At 39.8% G+C, this 15,211-nt stretch overlaps 1 protein-coding gene across 5 annotated transcripts in view; it reads left to right on the forward strand.

Annotated features, from left to right (window-relative positions):
- CRY1 (cryptochrome circadian regulator 1) overlaps positions 1–15,211 on the forward strand; it is a 113,249-nt gene that overhangs the window by 97,492 nt on the left and 546 nt on the right. The window contains exons 11-13 of one of the 5 annotated variants that reach the window (XM_077914760.1): positions 2,504–2,575; positions 2,654–2,753; positions 3,676–4,315. In XM_077914760.1, the coding sequence (XP_077770886.1) occupies positions 2,504–2,575; positions 2,654–2,753; positions 3,676–3,802 (299 nt within the window). In that variant the 3' untranslated portion in view covers positions 3,803–4,315. Of the gene's footprint in view, positions 1–2,503; positions 2,576–2,649; positions 2,754–3,675; positions 4,316–10,615; positions 10,739–15,211 lie in introns of those variants that run through there. The other 4 variants (XM_077914757.1, XM_077914759.1, XM_077914756.1 and 1 more) reach the window with 4 other exon arrangements.

Below are 15,211 nucleotides of genomic sequence, written 5' to 3' on the forward strand. Positions count from 1 at the left end.
TAATGAATATGGGGATTTCTGATTTTTCTAAGTAGCTATGCTAGTCATAAGCCAGTTGGTCTAGCAAAGATCTTTACTCATTGTCTCTTATACTGTTATTCTTGTGAAAATATAATTTATTGTATTTTTATGGGAAAGTAATAGGCAGTTGAGATATTCATGAATTTAGAGACACAGGAAGATTCTGAGTACTTATTATTTAGCTCTGTAAAGAATAAAATGCTATCTTAAGGAAATTCTGAATGTATTTATTGAGCTTATTAATTTGCCTTTCATCTTCAAAACTAATCACTCCTGATTAATACTATAATTTTTTTTGCCTGTTTTTGAACTTTATAGAGTCCTGCTGTTTGTATTCTTTTTTGTATGTGGCTGCTTTCACTCAGTATTTTTTGTTTATGAGATTATTCTTATTTGTCTTAGAACTGGAAGTGGAATAAAATTAATGAAGTTGAGAAAATGAGGTGACTAGTCCGTGATTTAGCCTATCTCTGTGATTCTTCCAGTAAAATTGACTTTTCTTTCCTTGGTATCCCCACTGTATGCCATAGCAGCCTCCACCCCAGCTTAGTAATATTTGTATCCCTAGTACCTGGTATAATCTGTAGCATAAAGGAGCACTTGACAAATGTATAAGTGTGACTAATGTATAAGGTGTATTTGTTGAGATTTCCTTTCTTTTTTAAAAAATATTTATTTATGGGACGCTTTGGTGGCTCAGTGGTTGAGCCTCTGCCTTTGGCTTAGGTCGTGATCCCAGGGTCTGGGATCAAGTCCCTCATCGGGCTCTCTGCAGGAAGCCTGCTTCTCCCTCTGCCTGCATTTCTGCCTCTGTGTGTGTGTGTGTGTGTGTGTGTGTGTGTGTGTGTGTGTGTCTTATGAATAAAAAAATAAAATCTTTTTAAAAAATTTATTTATTTTAGAGAGAAAGAGAGCAGGGGGAGGGAGAGAAGGAGGTAGAGAATCCCAAGCAGACTCCCTGCTGATTGGGGAACCTGACTCAGGGCTCCATCCTGAGATCATGACCCAAGCGGAAACTGAGTCCAGTGCTCAACCTACTTAGCTACCCAGGCACCCCTGTTGAAGTTTCCGTGATTGCAAAATATATGCAATATGAAACTTAGCATTTAACCATTTTAAATGTACAATTCAGTGGAATTAAGTACATTCACATTGTTATGTGAAGTTTTTAATTTTTTTTAAAGATTTTTATTTATTTATTCATGAGAGAACAGAGAGAGAGAGAGGCAGAGACACAGGCAGAGGGAGAAGCAGGCTCCATGCAGGGAGCCCGACGTGGGACTCGATCCTGGGACTCCAGGATCACGCCCTGGGCTGAAGGCAGGCACTTTAACTGCTGAGCCAGCCAGGTGTCCCTGTTATGTGAAGTTTTAAATAATCTTGTACAATAATGCAAGGCAGCAAGTATCACTATTAGGGTAAGTCTGATGATAAAACCAGGAGTAGCACCATTCAGTGGTGAATTTGCTGTAGTCCAGAATCTGACCTTCAACCTTACAAGTCCAAGAACTGAGTGTTTTTAGTATAATTAGAGGTGACCTTAAGCATCTGACTCTTGATTTGGCTCAGGTCATGATCTCAAGGTAGTTAGATCAAACCCCACATCTGCTCCACCCTGGTTATGGAGCCTGCTTAAAAGATTCTCTCTCTCCCTCTGCCCCTCCCCCACAAACAAACAAACAAACAAACAAACAAACCACGTGATTTAAAATATCAACAGGGAATACTAATTATTTATGATGGAGGTATCCCTTTCCAGTGGTAAAAGACCTCATCCTGGATCAGGGCATGCACTTTCCCAATTTGGAGTACCTGAAAAGCTGAATCCTTTATCCAGAGGAACTTGAGCATGAAATTAAGTAGATTGCCTTGTTCAAACCATGAGGTGACTTTTCTTAGTGGGTAGAATGTGCATATTTGTCCATAATATAGACACACTGACAAAAATGTTTCTCTAGCACCTACCATCTGTGTCAACCCATTCTCCTATAACATTATTTCTTTTTAGAAAGATTAATATAATTCCTTAGGCTAGGTAACTGCCACATTGTGTTTCCTCCTCCTTGTGTGCTTTGAATTGTTTAATTCTCATCTGGCAGACCCTATTCACTTATCTCCAAGGACATATGTTTTGGCCAGGCACTGAATGTGGAATCGAGGGACAAGAAGTGAAAGGATATATATCTCACTGTTGCCCTATATTTTGCTTCCATGGTCAAGTGTCTAATTGTCATTCAGTAAAGAAATGTTTTTTAGACAAAGATTTTTAGTGATACTGCCTTTGAACCAAAAGTCAACATTTCTATGATCCTAAGTTTAAATTTTCCTAATTTGGGCGTGTGATTTTGGTTCCTGTGAAGGATTGAGGTTTAGTCCTAAAAAGCATAAATGCCCTTAATACAATTTTTTAAAAATGAATTTGTAGTCTTAATACATATGACTTGGAATTTAAGTAATTTTACTGTGTTTTAAATACTAACAGGTTGCTCTCAAGGGAGTGGTATTTTACACTATGCTCATGGAGACAGTCAGCAAACTCACCTATTAAAGCAAGGTAAGAATGAAGCATTTGAGCATACTGTTCTTTGTACCTTTCCTATCTTAAATATACATTTTTTAAATATATAGGAAGAAGCTCCATGGGCACTGGTCTCAGCAGTGGGAAACGTCCTAGTGAGGAAGAGGACACACAGACTATCGGTCCTAAAGTCCAGCGACAGAGCACTAATTAGGTAAATATTTTAGAGCTCGATTTCTTGTTTTAGTGTGTAATCAACATAAATTAAGACAATTTCCAAAATGGAGCTAATCATTTTTTTCAAACTAGAGAGACTGAGGCATACATTTTTCAGTGATTATTATAAAATCATTTAATTCTTAGAAAAGAGAAGTGCATCTCTACTTTTCAAATTGTTGCACTAGATTTTATGGTCATCTTAATTGATGATCTTTAAATTTGGAAAAGTTTTGATATTGTGCTTAAGTGATTTCTCAGAAAAAGATATCTTTTTCATTTCCTTACTATGTGACCATAAATTTAAAACAATTAGTGACTTTTTATTTTAGTGGTATTAATATAATTCTTTTATGAACTTTTTCCCAAATCTTTGTCTCTTAAATATTTGTTTCTTTTTCCTATTGTGATACTGCTGAAATCTAAATTCTTTCCAGTTCAAGAATAGTTTAATTTTTTAAGATATTGTCCTTTTTCTTAGAGGTATAAAAAAGCCATGGCTATATTCATGTGGAATATTATTTATGATTTAAATTTATATGAAAAGCATCTATAGCAGTATATTTGCCAGTTTTTAAAGACTTATTTCTTCAGTTATCTTAAACTGTTTGCATTTTTAAAATTATTGCTAACTATATTTATCATGGTGAACATTGAGTTATGTATGGAATTGTTGAATCAATATGATGTACACCTGAAACTTAATATAATATTGTATGTTAGTTATACTTCAGTAATAATATATATATGAACAGCAATAATAAAAAGTAAGTTTAAAAAAATTGCTGTTTTTTTAGTATCAATTCTAATTAGACTGTAAATTTCTCGAAGATAAGATCAGTAAACACTCAACAAATTTTTATCATTTAATTCCTTGCAATCAAACTTTACCCAGTTTTTTTTTCCCCCTTAAATCACAGAAAACATTCAGGAGGAATACTGTTGCAGCTGAAATTGGTGGGGAGTTCAGTACTTATTTTAGTTAAATTATTTAAAATGTTCTTCATTGATGGAAAGCAGTTACATTTTGAAATGCATTGTTTCTAATGACATTTCTGTAGTTTTAAACTTTTTAATGAATTTCGCATAGGACAAATGGTAATTTGTATATAAAGAACTTGGTAAAAAATTTGCTTAATGTAAATATAAATAGTCACAATTAGTATAGACCCATCAATATATTTTTGATAATTTTTCATGTATGGTAAAAGTTACAGTGACAAACTGATATTCTGATATAAAAAGTTTTGAGAGTCAATGTGGGAAAATAAGGAGGTTTTTAGATTTTCTTAAAAGACTTTGTTAAAATTTTAGGACAAAATTTTCTTGACATCATTGTTTGATCTAACTTTACACTTTGATAATAATGTTTTAGAAAATGTGTGCAGTCAAAATTGGTAGTTAGAGCCTCTGTTAACACAGACAATATATGTTTTAAAGCTTCATGTATGCCTGTTTTGACCCAAATCTGTGGAAGTATCATGTGTTAAGTTCTCCCTGTCTCCCTTTGTTCATTTACAGCTAAGTGACCTTGTTATTAAAGTATATGCATATATGGAATCTTGTGTACTTGGTGGTGGTTGTTTTTTCTTTTCTTCTTTTTTGTTTTTGTTTTAGGTAAGTGGGAGAGCGTTGTTACATGAGATGTGATTACAAACTAGAGGGTCTATAAACCACATGTAACCATTCTGGATGAAGGAACAGCTCCCTTTTATTTAGTAGTATAGTATTTTTCAAAATTATTCCAAATAAGATTACTATCTTCCAAATGCTTTATACTTTAAAAAATACCTATCTGGAAGAAAGATTTAAAATCAAAGAGGTTATTTCAGGCAATGGGGCTTGTAACCATGATTTAGTCATAACAGTTAATAATGTGGGCTCTGGAGTCCAAGGCTTGGCTCTGCTACTCATTAGCTTTGACACTTTTTTTAAAAAAAAGATTTTATTTATTTATTCATGAGAGACATAGAGAGGCAGAGATGCAGGCTCCTCTCAGGGAGCCCAATGTGGGACTCCACCCCCGGACCCCGGGATGACAACCTGAGCTGAAGGCAGACGCTCAACTGCTGAGCCACCCAGGCATCCCTCGCTTTGAGATCTTGGGCAAGTTATTAACTTATTAACTTTCTGTGCCTACATATGAAATGTTCATAAGAGCACCTGGCATGTGGCATGTGGCAGGATGGTCCATAGGCATTAGCTGCAGGCCTGCTCTGTGTTGTATAGCTCCTTAGATTGTGCAGTGTGTATATAGTCTGCCTTACTGTAAGCTGCAGCTGTGGTTGGCCTTTGTTATTTTCATTACTATTATTATCCAATTCCTGTCTATTGTAGGCTAGTTTTTGCCTTTTGGAATTGTGGCTTTTTATTTTCCCAGTCTTTAGTTGTGATAGATGTTCAGTGTGATAATTGTACTTGAAGATAACTTAAGAATAATTTGAGTCTAAAATCCAAAAACAAAAAAAACAAAAAATAAATAAAATCCAAAAACAGTAATCTATATTTTTATATGATATGCATTTTAAAAAGCATCCTGAGTAATGAATTAATACTGATTGATAATACTGATTAATAAGTTTCATTACTGAGAAAAGAAAAAAATATGCCTTTCTTTCACCACTGTTAATAAAGAGTGATATTTTAATGGTTTTTCATGATGGCTTGTATTTAACAAACTACTCTTTGGACTTGATTGTACTGTACAGCATTGAGAAATTCATAGACCTGGGATTTGCCATCATCCAAGGGAATAAAAGATTCGGTGTCGTTTTTTGTTTTGTTTTTTGTTTTGTTTTGTTTTGTTCTTTTTAAGTAGGCTCCACAACACTGGGCTTGAACTCATAAGCCTGAGATCAAGACCTGAGCAGAGATCAAGAGTCAGATGCTTAACAGACTGAGCCACCCGGGTACCCCCCTAAAAGATTCAGTTTTAATATGAATAAATATTTAAGTAAAAGAACATTGTTTCAGCATTGACACTTATATTTTACTTTTAAATGTAAGGGGATTTTGTTTTTTAGGAGGGTTTTGGAAAGCTTTTTCAGTTTGTTTAAATTGTAACTAAAAAGAATCACTGAAAGGGAAAGACAGGTATCAGTGTATTCCAGTAGAGCAAGTGTTTGAATAGTGTTTTCCCCTAAGCAAGAAGGGTTAGTGTTCTGAAAACCCTGCTAGTGGTTGAGGGATTTAAGAACTTGTATTCATTCAGGAAATATATCTTGAAATCTTGTTAACAAAACCTGTTCTGTTCTGGCAACTTGGAAAAATTGAGTTGAGGAAAATGAACTTTTGAAAGAACCTTTGCAAAGTTTTTATGTTTTTACATTCAGTTGAAATAAATTCATAAACCTGGGATATAAAAGACTAATAATAGTATATTTTTTTTTAATTTTTTTTTTTATGATAGTCACAGAGAGAGAGAGAGCGCGGCAGAGACACAGGCAGAGGGAGAAGCAGGCTCCATGCACCGGGAGCCTGATGTGGGATTCGATCCCGGGTCTCCAGGATCGCGCCCTGGGCCAAAGGCAGGCGCCAAACCGCTGCGCCACCCAGGGATCCCTAATAGTATATATATTTTTTTTTTAATAAATTTTTATTTATTTATGATAGTCACACACACAGAGAGAGAGAGAGGCAGAGACACAGGCAGAGGGAGAAGCAGGCTCCATGCCGGGAGCCCGACGTGGGATTCGATCCCGGGTCTCCAGGATCACGCCCTGGGCTAAAGGCAGGCGCCAAACCGCTGTGCCACCCAGGGATCCCCCTAATAGTATATTTTTAATGCACCTCTTAAGTACTAGACACTTCAGGATCTGCCCACAATTTCAAACATGTTTATAATATTCTTATAGGTAATATCCATAATATTGGCTTCTTTCCTCCATTTCTCCATTCAAGTGGGCTTTTTTTCCCCTGATTGCATGCGTCCTAGAAATTCACTGAATCCTTGGAATGGAAAAAATTTTAGGTAGCATTTATTTAATACAGTTGACATTGCTGACTTGGTCAATTTCAGTTTGATCACAATGCACAGGGTCATATGTATTGCCATTTCTTAACACAATTATGTGGAGCCCTGGTACAAGCTAAACTGCCAGCGCCTAGTGTGCATGTTTGCTCCCGTCTTCCTGATCAGTGATTGCAGCATGTACTTCTAAGGTGCTTGAGTTTACACTCCTTAATTTCCTTCTCTTCTCTGTATCCTACTCTAATTCCCTTTTACTAAATGCAGTGAAAGGGATCCCTGGGTGGCGCAGCGGTTTAGCGCCTGCCTTTGGCCCAGGGCGCGATCCTGGAGACCCAGGATCGAGTCCCATGTCGGGCTCCCGGTGCATGGAGCCTGCTTCTCCCTCTGCTTCTGTCTCTGCCTCTCTCTCTCTCTCTCTCTCTCTCTCTGTGTGTGTGTGACTATCATAAATAAATACAAAATTAAAAAAAAAAAAACACTAAATGCAGTGAAACATTTTGGTTTATCTAGACCCCAGATCCTTGTATTGCAGGAGAAAAATGTTCAATAAAGCCATGAATTAATAGGATTTTTATATAAGGATAACTCAGAAGGAGAAGGATTACTAGACCACCCCCTGATCTCACATACATTAGCTACTCATTTAATTCTAGAATGTCCTGGAGATCAAAATTGATCTTGAGATAAGGAGCTAGAATTCTTGCTGCTACTTTGTGTAATTAAAATACAAATGTCAGTCCCTCTCAAAAAGCCTACTGAGCACAAACTATATTAAGGCTAGACTCCAGTTAGCAATTACTGGGTTCCTATAATGTGTCACATACTGTTCATAGGAAAATAAATTCATAATTATCCACAAGGAGTTCACAAAATGAGAGGGCAGTCTGGAAGAATTATAGTGGTGTATGTTCAGGCCACGTTAGAGTTGTGCACGGTGTGCTGTGAAACATGAAGGGAGAGATCTCCAGTCTAGGAAAAATCACAGTTTTCTCACTCCAACTCTACACAGGATTATAGGACAACTAGGCAGGGTGGGGGCACCCTGTCTTTGGAAATGAAATTGACCTTGTTGGGATTAATGTTATGGGTTGTGAATGTCTTTGTCCTCCACTGTTCTACGTGTAAACTTCATCAGGACAGGGAATGTACTTTATTCCCTCTTGTCTTGTCTTCTCATAGCTGTTTCACATGCTTGGAACTTAATAGGCATACCATAAAGATTTGTTGATTGATAGATAAATGTGAAAATAAATGGGATAGACATTGAGACTGGCTTTAAGGAGAGATTAGTTTATGAGGTTAGCATCACAGGTAATAATTAGAATGTAAGCCACTGGGCAGTTCATCAGAAAAGGCAAGTATTTAGGTCAAAGTGGCAGGCTTTTTTTCTCTTTTTCTTTTCTTTTCTTTTTTTTTTTTTGAGGGAGGCTTTTAAAGACGAGTTAGACACAGTCGCTCACTACTGGGGGCGGGTGGGAGAGGTAGCAGGAAGACTAGATATGTTCCAAAGAGGTTTTTTTGGTTTGTTTTTTGATCTACATTTCTTTTGTAAATTAGTTCTTTACCTATCAAATTATTTTTGGAACTCTGAATGGCTATAACTTAGAGGTACAGCGGTTTCTGAGTTACTTTTACGTTTCTTCTTATGGGCTGGTGACATTCCCCAAGGTACCGCACTCCCGGGTTTCTAATTGCTGGCAGGAAAAGGGTGTGAAAATGCCAGGCGCAATAACTGCTGGCACCTGGCTGCGTTCCCAAGAAGGCGGATTCCCACGCCGGCCGGCCCCCGCCGCGCAGCCCCGCCCCCGCCGCGCAGCCCCGCCCCCGCCGCGCAGCCCCGCCCCCGCCGCGCAGCCCCGCCCCCGCCGCGCAGCCCCGCCCCCGCCGCGTAGGCACGCCTTGCGTGAGGGTCACGTAGCCCGTGTCCCGCACCTTGATTGGCTGTGTTGGGACTGCGGTTACGCCCTCGGGCTCCGATTGGCTGCGGGTAGAGGGGCAGGTGGCCGGGACGGCGGTGCTGAGGGGAGTTCGCGGCGTTCTCGGGACCCTAGTCTCGGGCCCCTGCCCCCTGTTCCCAGGCCTCGGGAAGACTGCAGGCTACGGGAAATCTCTGCGGGGGGAGGGAGGAAGGACGGAGGGACCCGGGACTCACTGCGTCTTGCATGGAGTGGACAGGTGAGTCGCACACCTTTCTCCGCCCCCGGGGTTGAGCCTTAGCCACGCCCCGGCTGACAGGCGTGGGTCGGGGGCCGCGCACCGCGGAACCGGACCCCCCCCCCCGCCCCCCGCCAGCCGCTCAGCGCGCTCGGGCTGCTTGGCGGTGGATGCCCAGGCGCCGCAAGTCAGAAGCTCCTCTGGAAAAGCGCAGGCCCCACACGATGGATGTGTGGCTTTCGCTCATTCCCGGAGATTCTCTTCCTTCGGTTCTCATTTTTACTTCCTAACAAATATTGGGGTTAATTTGGAACTGTCAGCAGATCATACAGGTTATAAGAGTAGAACTTAATTATTACTGATGTTGTGGAGCGAACTGTATTAAGTATGAAAATTGCACACATTCCAGAATTGAACTTAACTCCTCAAGAATGCTTAAGAAACATGAAGTACCTGGGGATAGACCATGTTATGAGTTAACATTTGCTAAGAGCATTACTGTGTAGGGCACAGGCTAAGAGCTGTACTCTGGAGCCAAGTTGTTGGGTTTGAATCCAAGGTCTGCCCTTTATTAGCTGAGCAGCCTTGGGAAGGTTACTATACTCTGTTTCCTCATCTTTAAAATGGGCTGTGGTGGTTTAATAACGTTTCCAAATGCTCTGTAAGTGGTTTATGGTATTAACTTAGTCTTCACAGTCACTCAGTATATAGTGTCCCCATTTTCTGACACTGAGGCACAGAGAGGTGATGTGACTTTTTCCCAAGTCCCAACACAACCAATGACCAGGAATTAAGCTCTGGCAGACCACAGTTTTACATACCATATTAGATTGCCTCATGGAGTGGGTTTGTGCATTCAGTCTCAGCTGTCAAATAACTGATTTTGTTCCTCTGTGGGCCAAGTTCTTTGCTGGGAACAAGAGAGAGACAAACAGCACTCAGACCCTGCCCTCCCAGTGCTTGCAATCTAGTGCAGGTTGTTTATAGCTGGGCTGCAGGGTGCCCATGAATCCTGGTAAAATCTTTTGCAAGATGTGAGTATAGGTCTTCCCCCCGCCCCTTTTTGGGAAGAGTCTGGCTCTTACCAGGTTCTCTAATGGGTCTGTGATCCAAAGATATGAAGAAACATTTTGGCAGAAGACCTGACAAATGTAATGTAATGACTGACAACACAGCATGAGCTTAAAAAAAAAGGAAAACCACTGGTTGAATGGATTAAGAACTTTACAGGAGTTTCACTACTACAGTAGGGTCAAGAGGGTGCTGTGTGAGAGCACACATGAGGTCCTCCTGTCCAGGAATGCCCCCCTAGAGTCAGCAATGCCAATGAAGTGAAGGGTAGGGAAGCAATTCATTGGAACATGGCCCTCATGGAGGGTGAGAGAAAAACACATGAACAGCTGCAGCTATGACAGTGGCACAAGGAGAGGTCTGTGGTGCCATCAAAGCCTATAATGGGGACTGGAGGCTTCATCCATTTATGATGGAAGTTTCCCTGAGAAAGTGACACTCAGACCTAGGAGTTAGGCAGGGGCACTTTGGGCATGGGCAAAGCCTTCAAAGCCCCGGTGGTAGGAACCGGTACAGTACCAGGGACTGGAAAGAACTGGGTGGCTGTGGGGTTGGGGATGAGGCGAGCAAGCACAGATTTGGATGGTAACAGAACCGAGACAGAAAGGCCATTTAGACCATGGTGTAAAGACATTTTTATTTTGTTTTATGTCTTTATCCTAAAGTGCCATTGAAAAGTTTATTGCAGGGAGGTGACAAGATCACATTTTGAGAAGAAGTTGGAGAGAAGCCCAAGTGATTAACTGAAGCCCTGGATGAGGACAGGATCTCTGAGGAGAAACTGGAAGGTAAGAAGAAGAGAAGGTCTAGAATCAAGCCTTGAAGATGAGCCTGCAGAGGAGAGAGATAAAGGGAAGTCAGAGTGTAGCAAGGAGGGGGAGGAAAGCTGAGAGAGGGGGAAGTCCTGGAAATCAGGTGAGAGAATTTCATGGAGAAAGTAGTCAACCCTGCTGAAAGCTGCAGAGGTCAAAAGAGGAACGAACAGGACTCATCGGCTCTAATCTCATAGAAGGTTTTTACTGCGATCTATATAATAGGAGGAGAGGAAGTGGAAAGAAAGATCTGCAAGAATTAACTGAGGGTAAGAGAAAATAGGGTTTTAGCTGGAGTGGAAGGTGTTTAGTGGAAGTGGAGTGAGAAGAGCCATTGAGCTGAAGGAGTGAGTCTGAGAAAGAAGGGCTCTGGAGATTTCAGGGCAGGGAGGTTGGGATCAGCACAGCGGCAGGGATTACCCGGCATACTGAAAGGTATAGCTGTAGGAAAGGGCGGAGGAAGCTGGAGGTCCGAGCTGAGGAGATTTGACATTGTTGGTTGGGGATGTGCAAGAGTGCGTTGACCCAGAGGTGGTTTTACAAGGTGTGGCAGAGGTAGCCAAGTGCGCAGCAAAGAAATTAGCCTCGGGGCTCATTCAGGGACTTGTAGGATAGCTGGGGGCGAGAGGGTAGAGGCAGGTAGAATCCCAGGCTATGGGGTTAAGGAGGCCTCACAGATGGTGAAGAAAGGAAAGATTGTTCAAAAACAGTGCTTAGAGACAAACTAACCTTTTGATAATCTGTTTAGACTTTCAGCTCACACCAGAAATGTCAAGTGAATTAAAGGAGCTCACTTTTTAAAATCAAAAATATAGAAGGACATATGGGTGAATTTTTATCTGATCACATACATATAAGCAGTAGAAATCATCCAGGAAAGGAAAACCTCCGTGACCCTTGACCACTAAAAATTAACCACTCTGTTCTGACACATGCTCTACTGTGTATGAACCTTGAAGATGTTATGCCAATTGCAAGACATAAACCAAATGCAACAGGACAAATACTGTTTGATACCATTTATGTGAAGTACCAGGAATAGGCAAATTCCTAGAGACAGAAAGTAGAAAAGAAATTACCAGGGGCTGAGAGGAGGAAGGATTGGGGAGTAATTGTTTAATGTGAAAGGAGTTTGTGTTTGGGGTAATGAAAAAGTTCTGGAAATAGTGGTAGAGGTTGTACAACATTATGAATTTACTTACTACCACTGGATTTTATACTTAAAATGGTTACAGTGGTAAAGTTTATACCTTACCACAATAAAAAATGTAAGCACTTTGGTAATTCTGGAATATACCATAAAAAACTGAAAGTGACTTAGAGAGACGATTGTGTTTTTTTTTTTAATATATGAAGAGTTTGTATAAGTTTTTTAAAAAGCAAAAACAAACAGAATAGGCTCAAAAAAAATAAAAAGCAAAAACATTGCAGTTTAAAAAGGCAGGAATAGTTCATTCACAAAAGGAATTAAAAGATGGGCAAAATAATGCATTAAGCTCAGCCTCATTAATAGAAGAAAATGAAGTTAAATTAGTATTGTGTTCATTTTTCAGACATTAAAATTAAAAATGATGAATCAGGGAACACCTAGATGGCTTAGCTGTTGAGCCTTCGGCTCAGGGTGTGATCCTACAGTCTAGGGATCGAGTCCCACATCGGGCTCCCTGCATGGAGCCTGCTTCTCCCTCTGCCCATGTCTCTGCCTCTCTCTCTCTGTGTCTCTCCTGAATAAATAAATAAAATCTTTAAAAAAATTTTTAAAAAAAACTGAAGAATCAGTCATACTGCTTGGTCAACTGAGTTATTTTTCTGGATAGTAAGTTAACAACCTAGCTTTTCAAATGTTCCCACATCTCCTCTTCAGTAATTCTACTCCTAGGAATTCATCCTAAAAGAAAAAACGATGAAATGTGGACAGATAACAGTCACCATATAACAGGTATTACAAATAGCTCAAATACTCAGTGTTAGGGGATGAATTACAGAATTACAATATATCTATCCCATATATCATGTACTCATTTTAAATGTTTATGGAGTGTTTTTGATGCCAAGGTTACTTAGAGTGGATAAAATAAAAGAAGAAATAATTTGTATATATAATGTGTGTTAATTATAGAGGAGTCACAACATTTGTGTTCTTCACTTTTGCAGTCAACTGTTTGCTCATCAGAGAGAGAGAGTGAGAAGGAGCAAGATGGCTTTAATTGTGAGACAACTCACTGAGCACATAATAGTTCACCCTGAAGTAAGCAGGAAATGTGAGACGGCCTGCTTTACCCTCAGACTCATTGGGCAGGAATGTCTTGGTGTGGTCAGCATGGTGCTAATGTTTAATCTGTCATTTTGTATAGTACAACCCTCTCACTAAACCAAATATTTCATCTGGTGCTTGGCCAAACACCAGAATTTTCTAGTGCAGGAGGAACCCCTTGCTATACTGGACTTACAAGAAGACATGTCTGTATTTAGTATGGTTTCTGCTTAAGATATTTTTGAGAAAAATTCTGAGTCTTCACAAGTTCAAAGTGTAGGATGAGCTTAGACCCTAATTCTCATATACAAGGTAGCTTTGCTTTATGTATTTAAAAATCATAACAAAGGGGACAAGAATCAGAAAAAAACAGATGTGTGTCAATTATGAACAGTTGTGAAGGACTTTCCCACACCTTAGTCTTTTGGCAAATTCCCTTTGGTGAGAACATCTTGCTTTTATAAGCAATTACTTGGGACAACTAAAGCATTTAAAATAGTTTTCATGGGCAGCCCGGGTGGCTCAGCGGTTTACTGCCACCTTCAGCCCAGGGCATGATCCTGGAGACCCGGGATCGAGTCCCACGTCGGGCTCCCTGCGTGGAGCCTGCTTCTCCCTCTGCCTGTGTCTCTGCCCCTCTCTCTGTGTGTCTCTCATGAATAAATAAAATCTTAAAAATTAGTTTTCACAATTTTCACTTATTCTTTGTAGATAATGCACTTCTGTCTAAAATACAATTTAAAGTCCTATTACTATAAGAATTTTAGCTCCAGGTGTTTGCTAGCAATGGCTACTATTTATTGAGTGCTTACTGTGTACCAGGCTCTGTGCAAAGCACTGGACTCACAGTATCTCTGTATACTGTAAAGGTTTATGTACTTTGTTTCCCTTTTATAGTTGGTACTATTAGTAGTTGTACTTATTGAACATTTACTGTGAGGCACTGTTCTAATCACTACTTGTTTACTTACTTAATCTGAGGCTAAGTAACTGTCCCAACAAGATGACCCCATAAATTAGAACCAGGACTGAGCTCGGACATTGTGGCCACAGAGCCAGTGCTTCTTCCAGCATGTGGTACAGATGTGAGGCCCAAGACTGGGTGGGACTCCAGATTAGATCTGCTTGTACCCATCCTTACTATGTAGTATATCTCCTGCTTCCTGTTAAAATCCATGATCCTCTTAGAAATTTTTTTTTCTCTTAGAAACTTTTAAATAGCTTAATATTTACATTTTGGTTGTTTGGAGTCATCTAAAGGAAACTGGTAATAGGAATTATATGAAAAATACTCTGGTTGAACCATGAGAAGTAAAACAAACTATGCTTATAATTATTTGGGACACCATGGCACTCACAATGAGCTATTATCACAATTGGTAAACCAAACTGAGAACATTGTTGCTTGTTATTTTTCCTTAGAGAATAGTGATTTATTTGCCTTAGTTAGGACAGGCTTGAAAGTGAAAAGTCCTTGGCATGTATGGCAATGGCATTATTAAGGGTAGGGGTTGGATTATGGCTTTTTTCAACTTTCCTTCAAACCTAGAAATAGGAAAGGAAGGTTATTAACTAGCTAAGTAAGTAGTTCATGCTTTCGTGGCAGGGATGTGACACTTAACCCTCTAAGGTACTGAAAGTTAAGATGCGCCTTGGGTGGCTCAGTCGGTTAAGAGTCTGCCTTCAGCTCAGGTCATGATCTCAGGGTCCTGGGATGGAGCCTGCGTTTGGTGGGAAGGTGTCCCTGCTTAGCGGAGTGTCTGCTTCTTCCTCTTTCTCTGCCATTCCTCCCCTCCCTGCCTTGTACATGCTCTCTCTCAAATAAATAAAATCTTAAAAAAAAAAGTTAAGACAGCAAACCAGACATGTTTACATTACGCTGATAAGGAAATCGTGCCAAAGTCCATAATGCATTAAGCACAGTATAGCCATCTCTAAGGACCTAAGGCTGTCAAGTGGGGACAGCTGGTTAGACTGCTGTAAAGAAGTACGGTCCCTATTCCACTTAATTTGATTGCCCGTTGCTCCTCTGAGGCAGTTACGTAGCATTCCTCACTTTATCTGGCTAGGACTTTAATTTTGGATTTATAAAAAGGATTTTCACATAATTCTCATAAAATAAGTTTATACTTTTATCATTATTATTACTATTATTAAAATGTTAATTTTAAATAAATTGGGTATTAATCATTCAG

The sequence above is a fragment of the Canis aureus genome, chromosome 11, assembly GCF_053574225.1.
Source record: "Canis aureus isolate CA01 chromosome 11, VMU_Caureus_v.1.0, whole genome shotgun sequence".
NCBI lineage: Eukaryota > Metazoa > Chordata > Mammalia > Carnivora > Canidae > Canis > Canis aureus.